General features: G+C 36.0%; 4 protein-coding genes across 7 annotated transcripts; 1 reads left to right on the top strand and 3 right to left on the bottom strand.

Moving 5' to 3' along the window:
• Positions 1–38: 38 nt before the first annotated feature.
• On the bottom strand, positions 39–3,490 carry LOC120782077 (CCR4-NOT transcription complex subunit 10). 2 transcript variants are annotated; one of them, XM_040114231.1, is made up of 8 exons: positions 3,328–3,490; positions 3,121–3,271; positions 1,698–2,123; positions 1,515–1,624; positions 1,126–1,447; positions 952–1,052; positions 546–881; positions 39–477 (listed from the first exon to the last, which is right to left on the bottom strand). In XM_040114231.1, the coding sequence occupies exons 1-8, from the start codon at positions 3,432–3,434 to the stop codon at positions 168–170; spliced, it is 1,863 nt and encodes a 620-aa protein (XP_039970165.1). In that variant the 5' UTR covers positions 3,435–3,490; the 3' UTR covers positions 39–167. The 2 variants fall into 2 exon arrangements, with proteins under 2 accessions (XP_039970165.1, XP_039970168.1); XM_040114234.1 differs by lacking the exons at positions 3,121–3,271; positions 3,328–3,490 and adding an exon at positions 2,370–2,402.
• LOC120782100 lies at positions 2,534–3,068 on the top strand. Its single transcript, XM_040114249.1, has 2 exons — positions 2,534–2,780; positions 2,844–3,068. The coding sequence occupies exons 1-2, from the start codon at positions 2,615–2,617 to the stop codon at positions 3,050–3,052; spliced, it is 375 nt and encodes a 124-aa protein (XP_039970183.1). The 5' UTR covers positions 2,534–2,614; the 3' UTR covers positions 3,053–3,068.
• A 256-nt stretch (positions 3,491–3,746) lies between the features above and the next one.
• Positions 3,747–6,318, bottom strand: LOC120782860 (sorting nexin-12). Of its 3 annotated transcripts, none has more exons than XM_040115396.1 (4): positions 6,160–6,318; positions 5,097–5,612; positions 4,635–4,730; positions 3,747–4,573 (listed from the first exon to the last, which is right to left on the bottom strand). In XM_040115396.1, the coding sequence occupies exons 2-4, from the start codon at positions 5,271–5,273 to the stop codon at positions 4,343–4,345; spliced, it is 504 nt and encodes a 167-aa protein (XP_039971330.1). In that variant the 5' UTR covers positions 5,274–5,612; positions 6,160–6,318; the 3' UTR covers positions 3,747–4,342. The 3 variants fall into 3 exon arrangements, with proteins under 3 accessions (XP_039971330.1, XP_039971332.1, XP_039971331.1); XM_040115398.1 differs by having other exon boundaries at positions 5,097–5,599; XM_040115397.1 differs by having other exon boundaries at positions 6,182–6,318.
• Positions 6,319–7,891: 1,573 nt separating this feature from the next.
• Positions 7,892–12,089, bottom strand: LOC120778670 (elongation of very long chain fatty acids protein AAEL008004). The gene is made up of 6 exons (XM_040110606.1): positions 11,729–12,089; positions 11,584–11,664; positions 9,484–9,590; positions 9,347–9,402; positions 9,134–9,270; positions 7,892–9,063 (listed from the first exon to the last, which is right to left on the bottom strand). Exons 1-6 carry the CDS (start codon positions 11,990–11,992, stop codon positions 8,866–8,868), a joined length of 843 nt encoding a protein of 280 aa, XP_039966540.1. The 5' UTR covers positions 11,993–12,089; the 3' UTR covers positions 7,892–8,865.
• Positions 12,090–12,353: the final 264 nt, after the last annotated feature.

Raw genomic sequence — 12,353 nt, 5'->3', positions numbered from 1 at the left:
AGCTTTGATTTATGGTTTTCAAATACTTAACCTCACAATTTAACAATCGCAATCGGAAATATGAACTCTAATCATTAATTCAACTTTATTATGCTTTCAATGCAACATACCTTAAAAATCTTTATTTATTTATAGTAGATTGCATAGTAAAGGCAAAATTTACCAAATCAGGCACATTTTCCCATTCTTATGTCGAGATAGGTCTTCAGCGATAGCACTTTGGCCGCCACAATTGGATGTGTACAACTGCTCAAGATGTTCCTGCAAAGCTCGAAGTCGCCTTGCAATGCCATGACCACAGCTAAATTATAACGCACGACATTCTGTGCGGCATCCAGTGACTTGACGCGCCAATCTTTTGTCTCAAAATCAAATGCATTCAGGTTCGTCACAAATGTTGGCTCAAAATGTGGGCGCGCATCCTCCAATTTATCCAACATCAGTAATGCTTCACCAGCATACATATGCGCTAGCAATCTTAGGGAAGAAAAATAAGTATATATTAAATAAACAATAAAAAAAAAATATCAAAAATATATTTTTACCTATGCGCATCGGAGAGTTTTTCAGCTTTCAACAATTCCTGTGCCATTTTGAGTGCGCTTACATAATCGCCCAGACGTAGTGAGACATAACTGTAGGCTGCATAAATGGCACAGAGCATATTATTAAGTGAGTTCTTAGATATCGGCCGAGATGGATTGCAAAAATTATTATCCTTAACATTGCGCCAATTCTCTTTCTCCCGTTCTGTTGGTAATTCATCGTCTTCAGTCATTTCAAATGCGTTTTTATAGTATGTGGTTAGGGTAAGGGCATTACGTAGCGCCAAGACGGCGAAGTGCAGATTTGGACCAGATTCAAGTGCGTCTTTGTCCAGCCTGCACAGATATAAAATTAAAATATAGAAATAATTTGCTCATAACATTACAGTATTCAAGTAAAACTTACGAATAAACCACATTATTTGTGGGTTTTAAGAAGACCGTTTTACGACCACCAGTATCTACCACAGATGTGATCATTGGCTTGCTATCCTCCTCTAACATTTTCTATAATTTGTTAAAATCGATCAAATCGAACAATTTGCAATTACTTTGTGGTATATAATATATATACACATACCATTTCGTGATCCATAATGCAAGCTTCCGATATACGAAACCATAAACGCGGATTGCTGTGGTACGATTTCAACGGCACAAAGAAACAATTATAAGCTTCTTTTGGGCGGCGCAAGTACAGCATTGCAATACCCAAATTGTAGAGTATTTCACAAGTATGTGCTGTGCTCATTTGGTATAAGGACACATTGCGCATATTGCCTGCTATACGCTTGTCAAAAGTTATAGCATCCTGAAAGAATTTCGCAGCAATGGCATAATGGCGTACACGCAAATGTATTACGCCCATATTGTTGGCAATGCACGTATTAAGCATGTCGCTGCTGTAAATTAAAATTGAATTGTGAAATTAATATTTAAATAAATGGAAGCACATGACATTTAAATTACAGTTCCCCAGTTGCACCTATCTCGTTGACCTTTTTCAGTTGTTTGGCCGCCATTTGAAAGTCCTTCATAATATAATATTGATGAGCTTTTAGAGAAGAAAACTCCGCCGACTAAAAATTGTAAAGTAGAAAATGTACAAATCATTTATCAATATGATTAGATCACATTCGTTTTTACACTTACACCGTCCTCTGCCACCACAATAGGTTTACGGTTCATAACACATGTCTGTATAGCCAAAAATTTATAAGCACGTTGAAAGTTCTCATGGTTTGCAGTTGCCGTTTCACAAGCTGAAGCTTCTTCGCCCATTAATGTATCTCGGTTCAAGTAGAGCGATGATTTATGTTCAGGCGATTGCAGCATTTCCAGAAATGCGGCCGCCTTGCGCAATTGGTTAGTGACGAGCAGTAGACGTAGCATAAATGTACACACCAGTGCGGCCATGTGTTCTTCTAAATCTTCAACTTGGTCCACCAATGGTGAAAGTGTGTTGATTGAAGTTTCATACATATGCCGATGATAGTATATTACCGCCATGTTGAATCGCGCTATTGGACTGTAGGAAGGCTTCGACGATATGGGACTAGATCTATCTATAGATCCAGTCTAAAACAAAAACAAAAATTAAAATAAATAATAATTACTATATATAATTATTTGTAAAGATTAACATTTTTTTATAATTACATATATATTTTTCATATAATAATTAATACTGATGAGTTATAAACAGTAAGTTCAAGTTAGCTGAAATTTATTTCTGTTATTATCCAAACAGTATTACAGTTATGAAAATCCTGAAAATCGTGTCTTTTTATTTTAAAATAATTGCGTATGCCATCCCATACATACATTAATGTGTACATGCATACAAACAATTTTTGTAAAATAGAAACCCCTGCCAACTTTCCAATTCGACTATTTTTTATGTTTATTGAAGTGTTTTTATTTGAATTTTACTTTGTTACGACATTCTATAACGGTAGAAATGTCACCGGAAGCCGCCATATTTTTCACTTTACTGTCAACTCATCACACTCGATAGGAGGGCAAGCGTCATTTTGTTATTTGAAAACTACAAAAATATTTAATAGAAAATGGATACTTTGATTGCGAATTCTGATGATTCAGAACAATATCGCTTTATATCTCATGTCGATTTTATACGGATTCTCCGTGATAAATACAGAGAAGGTACCAAGAGCACTTTTGAAAACATAAAGGCACAAGTTGAACAAAAATGTGTGAGAAAAAAACAACAAGGTAATAGTATTAGCGATCTCTAAAATAATATGCTGCATTTATACATTGAAACGATCCTTGCAGCGGAAAAGGCCACAACCTTACTTAGTCACTGCCGCAATGTCTTAAGCCAATTGGATGAACAACACGAGATGATTGGAAAAACTCTTAAAGAGCATATCGAATTGGGGAAAAAGCTGAATGAACAAATACGCCAACAGACAAATAGCCTAACCAATGAGGAAACAGCAATGCGACAATTGCTCCAGGAACTAAGGCAACACAACAAATAATTAGTTTAGTTTGTGTTGTCATTTATATAAATAAAAATTAAATATAAAATAATTTAGAATTTACTCACATTTTCATTAATACTTTTTAATAGCGTGATATGATCTTTACAACCAGACTTATAGAATTTCGCCACAGCACGATTGTGTTCCAACTTGTTATTGGTTCCATTACATTTTTCCAACTCATCAAGCGTTTCAAGACACTGCTCATAGTTGCCACTGAAGAAATAATTGGAGTTCGTAACTGAGGCAATCAAAAAAATACCCATATTTACCTATTAAATTCATCGTAAGCCTTTTCAATTAACTTGTATTCTTGTTCCACATCAGCACTATTTTCATATTTGCTGTCCGAATCCTCAGATATAGTTGACTCCAACATTTTAAGCCCTAAATAAATACAATTACTTTCATTGCCTTAGCCGCAATCCAACAAATGCTGATGGAACAGCTGATGTTTAGCACCTCTGCGCGAAAAGAAAACAAAGAAACAGGGCTGCATTTTTACAGAACGTAATTTGTCATAACGTAAGCTCCACGAGTTAAGCAATTTAACGAGATTTTCCACGAAAAGAAATTATAGCAAAAAGGTTTAATTTATTTATTTACTGAAATGTTTACAAAACTTTTGCTCGGAAACGCGATAATTTTAACAGAGGCCATTTTAAATATGTATTCAATCATTTGTATTCAATTCATCGAGCAACATTAAAAATGCGCATAATTTAACATAAGATCATAGAATATTAATTTACAAATACATAACGTCAAAATGACAGTTTTCCAATTACAAGGTATATTTTACATTTATATTTATAATAGTAATAAAGATATTTTGTTCGATTGATGGCTACTAACGAAAATATTCTTGTCCTAAATCCTACACTTAAATCTTCTTCGCCTTATTTCAACTTTATAAGCCTTTAGCAATATTTTTTTTATTTTTTAGGTTTATATTATTAATAATTTGTCGGCACATTATTAAAGATAAAATAGTTGTGGAATTCGAAAATATATATATACTTGTATATCCATATAGTAGAATTTATATAACGTACATTCCATACAATAAATATTTTTTAATATTGTATAAACCCGAAATTTGAAAAAAATAAACCCTTCTGAGCTGTTAAATCCTTCAATGTATGTTTGTTTATATTCGCATTTTATATATTTCTCTTCTCATTCAGCTTGATTCCCCAGTACGTGTGCACTCGAGTAACAGTAACAACCACTTTTTCTTTCGGCACACATTCCCCACTTGCGTTCAGATCCTTATTATATCGCCTCTTATGTATTGCGAATCTTTCCGGGCACATAATTCTTGTCGATTACATTCTCCTGCAAGAACATGTGTAAACAGCGCTCATTCTGCGCCAACGGATGACCAGCAATTTTATTGATGAACGCTTCCAGGCCTTTTCGTCGCTCCTCAATGAAGTTTTCATCGAATATACCTTCGTCGCCGCGGAATGGCATTTGGCGTTTCCATGCTTTTCCGGGTAATGGCGGTACTACAATCTATTAATTAAAATATGGAAGTTAAAATTTGAATGATGCGAAATATTAATAGTAATTATACCTTACTATCGCGTTCCAATTCATTTCTCAACCATTCAAAATCGCTATATCGTCGACGTACGCTAGATTCCTTTACTTTAAATACTGGTAAATTCGTCTGAAAGATAATAATAAAAAAAAATTATGTAAAAATATATGCAATTTACATACACATGCATATTTATAGCTGTGGTGATAACCACAAAACTTGCTTAATGCTGCCACAAACATTATGAGTAATGTTCATTGATAAATGAAATGCATGCGTAACGACCAAATTTTAATCTGTACGAGTTTCCGACACAACTGATATGTTATTTGGAAACTAAAAATTGTTTTGCAAAATATTTAAGCCTCCAAATGTTAATGTGTACTTCATTAAAATTGATGCTTATTAATGTTCCTTAATTGTTTGTAATCATAACTGTTTCCGTTTGAAACAAAATTATCAGCATGCACTCATTAAATTGCATAGGTCACTCACCCGCATTCGTACTTCGTAGTCCGTATAACGTTTCTTGCCTGCAGCCATAGTTGTCAATGGATTGACCACGTCGATTTCCAAAAAATTTGCTGGTACCGCATAAGCATCATCGAGAGTTTGCTTCTTGACGTTGAGACGACGTGTAGCATCAGCAGTACCATCGGATTCAACCATCATTTTCTTATTTGCAAACTAGGTATTAGTAAGTTAAAATACTGGAGGGATTGTGAATATATAGGTGTGTGTATGTATGCAGTTTTGAAGTATGAAATAATCCCAGGAAAAAAATCCTTTCGCACCAAATAGATTAATGTTTTTTATTTAATAGTATTTTACGGAATCACAGGTCTATTAGCGATATGACGAATTGTTTTACGGTATTCGAGAATTTTCAATAATTTTGTCTTGCACTTTTCGTTGACACCGCTGTAATCCGCCCCTTCTTTGCATTAACTACAATAGCGATGGTAGTTAAAATTTTCTCATCGATAATTTGTGATTAACTGGAAGAAAAAACTAAAAATAATTCACAAGTATTTATCGATTAATTCAAGTTATTATTTTTTTAAATAAAAGAAATAACATTGCTGCCAACAATTCCGACTCTTAAACAATTTAATTATAAAATATTTACTTTAAAAGATTAAGCGAAATAATTTCTAAAATGCCATAGCATAAGCTTTATATATTTTGATTGAATTAAACGTATGACTTTATTTCAAAATTTACACCATGAATAATTTATAAACACACTATGATACACATATATAATGAACAACTGATTTATGTGAATAAATTATCTAATAATTAGTCATAAAATATTTAAATTAAGAACTTTTCTAATACGATATAAACAACACTAAGTTATTGGTTCGTAAAATTTTTTAAACGTTACATTAAGTTGCATTTGTCAAACTTCCTTTGAAAGAACTATTTCAAGTAACTTATCAAATATAGTGCGATATTCCGATCTGCTTTATTAACAACACTTCGATAAATACAAAAGAATTTTACGATTCAATGAAAAAACTAACATCGATATTTATAATCGATTTTGGCTTACATCTTCATAGAGCAGCACATACTTTGTTTGCGGCTCCAATTTTATAAACACTCAATTTATTACGACCACAATTTAAAAACAACGCTGGGCAAAAGCTATTTGCCTAATTCATTTAATGATTTTGTGAAATTGATACACTCCCTCTTCCACAATTATTGTGATACCCATTTAATTGTATTAATTTTTCTGTTTTGACATTTTTCCTTTTCTTTGCTTCGTTGTCATTTTTCAGTGATGCCATATTCCACTGAATAATTCCCAGCTTATCGATAAGGGTTTCGATAAATACGCTTGGCAAATTTTTTTTGAATTACAAGTCATTAGTATATCATAAACAGTAATTATAAGCAAACTCATAATTTCTATTATATTTTATAGGGACGCCTAGAGTAAAATTAAAAAAAAAAATTGTTTTTTATTTCTTTATAAATTGTTTTTGAATGACAGCCGTTTAAAGTGCAGCCGTTTAATTCATTCAACTTAATCAGTTAAACTTAACACGTAGACAAATGATGAGTTGGGTATCAAATTTTTTTCTGCATGTTATGTATAACATATAAATTTCCATACAATGACCGACCAGTTTGTGGACCTATCACAAATCAAATATTGACAGGTCAAATAAGAGATATCGGGTCATGACTTGAGGAAGCCATTATGGTTAAAGAATTTGCTGTTGGGACCTTTCTTGATATTGAGGGAGCTTTCAATAACGTCCTGCCGTAAGTAGTCGTTACTGCTCTGGATGGTCTGGAACGATATAGCGCACACGCTACGAAATGTGAGGAGGGGAACCCCGCAAGTTAGAGTTCTTTCTCCTCTTCTATGGATCCTGGTCTTTAACGATCTGCTTAAAAAACTGTAGGATCGTGGCTGCCGGGTGAATGCCTATGCAGGCGATATAGCGCTTACGATTAAAGGAAAGTTCCTGAGTAGCGTGTACGAGTAGGCGCAGAGGTATCGAGAAGCCGACCTATCTAGTAGTAGAACACAAGAGGATACGGGAGCACCGACTCGTTCTCATTCCACCGATAGCGGTTCTAGGGTGCTTCTCCTTGCCAGCTTATTAGCTTTGCTATTTTCTGTGATTCCGCTATAGCCTGACACCCATACCAGTCTCATCATACAAAGACACTCGATGCTATCGATAGCGAGGTTAGGCACTCCTCGACCAACTCTGAACGCACTGTTAATGAGTTCAAGGCTAATATCGCCGCTCTGCTATCTGAGTGAATGGAGGCTGCACTCTGAAACGGTAGATCTGTTGCTACATTAATGGTTGCAATCTCGGCTTGGAAGACACTGCAATAGTCAGAAAGTCTGAAGCTAGAGTTGATAGAGATCTCCTAACAGTAAACCCTCCACCAACCTTCCATCCCAACTTTGACGGCTCCGTGAAGAAACTCACTGCACCTCTCCTTCAACAGCTTCTACCCACCCACAACTCCCTCAACGGTATATATGCAGAGAAAGAGCCCCCAGAGTTCGGTTTGGTGACTCTATGAACCAAGTGATCTGGTATGAAGTGAAAACGTGTGAGGATATCCGATTGTTCAGATACGTGTTCTTGTAAGAACCCAGATTCTCAGAGTCTGCTTGCAACTTTCGAGTTTCTTTGCAAGTGTAGTCTTTTCTGAACACAACTTTTAAACTCTCATTTTGGTTGTGAAAATTAAAATAAAAACGCTATCGACAATATTCATGTCTAAAAACATTTATTCGTTTTGGGTTATCAGCTATATACATACAAACATAGTAAAAACTCAAGCCGACCGATACACAAACACAACGCACCAAGAAAGCTGTAGCTATATGTACTGTAAGTACATATATGTATGTATGTATTTTTATAATGATACATATGTGAAAGATTCCAAAAAGAATTCAAACATTAATATTATATAATTTTAATCGTTGTACAAGTCTGCGGTGACGAAACAGGAATTAAGGTGTGCATCTGATGCTGATTACCATTACATAAACATAATTATGTAAATAGTATGTATGTGTGTGTGCGTGTGGGTCGTTGAGGGTATATAAAAATCAAGCAATGATTGCATATTTTAACCTTAATTAAACTAAAGCAAAATATTTGGTTCGATTGCACTTTCAAAATTGTACGATAACAAATATCGAATTATGGACTCGGCGTGAGGCGAATGGGCTCTTAGCAAAAGCGCAGCGATCGTTATATAACTTAAATATATATTTTTCTGTTTATCAAATTACTATATGCTAATGCACGAAGTAATTGCCACTACAATTTACACTTATGATTACAGATTACTAAACTAACTCTTAACTAAATATACATATATATACTATATACGTATGTGTATGTATGTACATGGAGGCGTACAACTACTATCTACAAATCTACAAGTCTACTGTACATACGTACATTAACTACCCTTTAAAATTTTCCGTATAAATTTCAGCTCCCCTCACAATATTTATGTATATAACAAAACTATAAACGACGATTAAGCAACTCGAACTCGAACAGTCAAAATGCTTTTTCAGAGGCAAGACACTTTCGCCGCGTTTTGAAGAGCTCAAATCCAGCAGCAACTGTCGCATGACCAACTAGATGGTTTTGAGTTATGTACCTAAGTGTTCAGTGTCTAAAGTCAGCACGTAGTAGAAAAGTGCCCAAAATATTGAGAAATAAATATATAGAACAGCAAAGTGGGTGAAAAGAACAGCTCAATCCTGTTTAGCAGCGGCGTCCGCTTTGGCCTTTAGGGCAGCCTCCTTGTTGTAGTTCTTAATGTAGAAGGAGCTGAACATGTAGGTGAACAGGCCGGCGTTGAAGGTGAGCAGAGCAGCAATTGGTTTTGGGAAATTACAGCTGGGTTGGAATTGAATTTGTAGGGTGTGCACGAAAATGATCAAGAATTGAATCTGTAAGAAGACACACTCAGTGAATTGAACTGCATATGAAAATAGACTAGAAAACGAAAGTTCAACTTACAATTTGCAGAATGGTAATGTATTTCTTCCACCACAAGTACTTCTGTACCTTGGGACCCATGGCAGAGAGCAAGTAATAGGCGTACATGATGATGTGTATAAAAGAGTTAATGAAGCCGAGCAGTGTGCCATGGCCGCCTATGAAACAAATTTAAACAAAAAAAAGATCAAAAATAAAAAATAAAGTGAGCGTTTAAGTTTAAAAGAAACCGACCGGCGAAATATTTAACTCCCACGAAAGCGCAAACGGGCATTAGGGTGTGATGGTACCTGAGGCGAGAAGAAGTTTGATTATTTCTCAATGTCACACAGCTGCTATGAAAATATGTACATATGTTTGGCGTTACTTACAAGTGCAGGAAGGAGATTTGTCGTTGCTTTTTGCGCAGGACGAAGAACACGGTGTCGAGCAGCTCTGTGAGTTTGGCAATGTAGTACAACCAAACAGCGCGCGCCATCTGCGAAAGATATAGAAACAGATATGACATATGTATATATGTATACACTACACCATTTGTATATATACATATATATCGAACATTTATATACATATATAAAATTCCAAGTACGCTGTCAAGATATCAAGCTCATTAGTATGGTCGTGGTCTATAAAATATTGTGTAGATGTTAAAATTTTAATTTTCGCTTCCACTTGAGAAGAACACACCAATCAGATTATATAATTTCCATGACATATAAACCCAACAAAACTTAATTGCATATTTAGAATCTCCATATTCATAGACTCTTCTTAGAAACCTTTTCATTAGACGAAATACTTATATGGCGTAAACTATAATAGTACAAACGAAACGATCGGATAAACGAATATTCATGGTACTTTATATGTAAACATAAAATTAGCCTTTTGTAAAATATACCATATGATCAAATTTGACCCAGACCGCCAAAAACCTACATTTTCTCGTATTTTAAACAAAATCCTTACTATCGGTTTCAAAATAGGTTTCTGAGCCAATGCTCGTTCAAGTATTCCAATGGTGAATCTTATTTTCTGCTGGGATGGACTTCAGTGCCTTCAGCGAACTTTAGTTTTTTTGGTTTTGGCTCATATTTGGAGCACCATTCCCAAAATGGTTGAACAGTTTCGACATTATATTCATCAACCCAAATCTCATGCATGTAGTGTCCTCAGCTGTTTTGTCAAGCATCTTTTTTGCGACCTCTACTCGATGACGTTCTCTGTGGCCTCACTATCGATACCTCTTCCAGTGTCTCATACCGTGTGGCCCCCAGATACTTGGAGCATAGCCTTACCAATGCGGGAAAAGTGCATAAGAGATACTCCATTGTTTCACTGGTGCCTTACCCTTGACATTTTCTGCAAAATTTTCTCCCTCAATCAGCCCCATTCTTGGCGCGTGTGTCGCCATTAGACGGTGACCATTTAGTATCCCGATCTTGTTCCTGCAGTTTCTTCAATTGATTGTCAGTAAAAAATTGTGTTTACTTTCGGTCTACCGTTTTACACATGACTTCTATAGTTTTGCCACCAGGTAGCTTGTTCCATCGTGTTTTAATTTTCCTCACCATGTTTCTGTGCAGATCGTCGTATAGACAAGCATGGGTTTTCCAATGTTGATCACGTTTTCGGGTGACAGACACCACCCTTGACAATCTCATCCACTATCTCATTGCCCTCAATGCCTAGGGGATCTGCCACCGAGTGCTTCTGGCAACACTTTCCACCGCTGCTCTGCTCCTGAAGACACTTCTGGCTGATATGCAATACTAGGTTGTCTGCTGGTGCATTAGAGGCTAGCTACGTGACTTTCGCAATAGCAGAGAGCTCTGCCTCAAATATACTGGAGTGGTCCGACGAAGAGCTATATCGGTGGCAGATTAACTCTAGTTGGTGTTGTTGTAGCAACAGAATTCTGCCGAGTTAACGGTCCTAGGCCGGATAAAAAACTGGGTCCGTTCCAGTTATGTAGACCCGACTGTAGTGGGAACGGTAACGGTTTGGCACTGAATTTCCGTATACCTTTTCACCATACTACTGCACAGTAGAACATAATTGGTCTTACAAACTTCAGATAAATCTTTCGCGTTTCTCATCGATTCGGGTTTCGTGCGCGGTTTATATGGATCAGTCCGGGACAAATTTGATCAGATGGGTTTTACTATTAACTGGCTGAATAACTCATTTGTTTTTCGAAATAACGGAATAATAATAAGAAACTCTACTAAAAAGATGACTGAAGCGTTCTAAATTTCATGAGCTCACAAACGTCTTCTGAACCTGAATTAAAGTGCTCTATTAACATATCAATGAAAAAAAACTAGAGTTTTATTCGCGTGTAACCTGTTTTGGTCACGTACGAACTGGTGTTACGACCTACTCCAAAGCGTTTGCTTTTCTTAAACACTATTACGCAACCAATGACTGCTCGGTATTATGACACTTTCGTTCTTTCATGCATCACCTACCCTCATGGAAATCGGATCTGTCGCATAGGTGACCGGTTGGCAACGGAAATTGTAGTGTCCACCCCAGCCGGCCTTGTAACCCTGCAAAGCAAAACGAAAATGTGTGAGAATTTTCAGCTTTATCAATTGCTTTCCGCATACTTACCTCATAGAAGAGCACCCAGCTGAACAGCACCTGCACAGCATTGTACACCAACAGCGTGTTTTTCAACTCGAACGGCTTGCGATCGCGCATGTAGCGTGGCCCCGCATACAAACAGAAATACAAGTAACCGGCCAAAATCATAAAGAGCGGACCGGGCGCATTCGACAGGAACCAGCTCTTGGTACGCATGTCCTCATGTTCCACCAGAAAGTTGACCATACGATCAACAATCGTATTCGTATCATTCATTCGTACAGCTGACATTTTGCAAACTATATTGATATTACAGTTAATTACGGTTTAAATAGTTTGGTTTAGTTTTGTTAAGTGAGAGACTTCCGGAAATTCACACACAACGGAAATATCTGAAAGTATACAGAGAAATGTGTTCACTGTTAATTAGCGTCAATGTCGTTTTTTTGGTGTGAAAAGAACGCACAAAAGGTAAAAATGCTTAAATCAATATTTGATTGTGAAATAGTTTTTTCTTCACAGTTGAAGCACTTAAAAGTTCATTAGTTAAATAGGCTTGATTAAATATGCAAATATACATATGTACTGTGTGTTTGTTGTTGGTTTTTCTTTTTTCCTTTTTGGACGTATCTACTATTTAGCGGTTATTTGC

Source organism: Bactrocera tryoni, chromosome 1, assembly GCF_016617805.1.
Source record: "Bactrocera tryoni isolate S06 chromosome 1, CSIRO_BtryS06_freeze2, whole genome shotgun sequence".
In the NCBI taxonomy this organism is placed as follows: domain Eukaryota; kingdom Metazoa; phylum Arthropoda; class Insecta; order Diptera; family Tephritidae; genus Bactrocera; species Bactrocera tryoni.
The sequence above is the reverse complement of the archived record's forward strand: the minus strand, read 5'-3'. Positions and strand labels throughout refer to the sequence as shown.

Excerpts from the sequence above, each read along its gene's own strand:
- LOC120782100 (XM_040114249.1), top strand. The coding sequence starts at position 2,615 with ATGGATACTTTGATTGCGAATTCTGATGATTCAGAACAATATCGCTTT. Across the intron at positions 2,781-2,843 it reads TGTGAGAAAAAAACAACAAG|CGGAAAAGGCCACAACCTTA; the intron begins GTAATAGTATTA and ends CGATCCTTGCAG.
- LOC120782077 (XM_040114231.1), bottom strand. The coding sequence starts at position 3,434 with ATGTTGGAGTCAACTATATCTGAGGATTCGGACAGCAAATATGAAAAT. Across the intron at positions 1,448-1,514 it reads ATAGGTGCAACTGGGGAACT|CAGCGACATGCTTAATACGT; the intron begins GTAATTTAAATG and ends TTTAATTTACAG. Across the intron at positions 1,053-1,125 it reads GCATTATGGATCACGAAATG|AAAATGTTAGAGGAGGATAG; the intron begins GTATGTGTATAT and ends AACAAATTATAG.
- LOC120782860 (XM_040115396.1), bottom strand. The coding sequence starts at position 5,273 with ATGATGGTTGAATCCGATGGTACTGCTGATGCTACACGTCGTCTCAAC. Across the intron at positions 4,731-5,096 it reads ACTACGAAGTACGAATGCGG|ACGAATTTACCAGTATTTAA; the intron begins GTGAGTGACCTA and ends ATTATCTTTCAG. Across the intron at positions 4,574-4,634 it reads AATTGGAACGCGATAGTAAG|ATTGTAGTACCGCCATTACC; the intron begins GTATAATTACTA and ends TTTAATTAATAG.
- LOC120778670 (XM_040110606.1), bottom strand. The coding sequence starts at position 11,992 with ATGTCAGCTGTACGAATGAATGATACGAATACGATTGTTGATCGTATG. Across the intron at positions 11,665-11,728 it reads GCTGGGTGCTCTTCTATGAG|GGTTACAAGGCCGGCTGGGG; the intron begins GTAAGTATGCGG and ends TTTGCTTTGCAG. Across the intron at positions 9,403-9,483 it reads CAAATCTCCTTCCTGCACTT|GTACCATCACACCCTAATGC; the intron begins GTAAGTAACGCC and ends TTCTCGCCTCAG.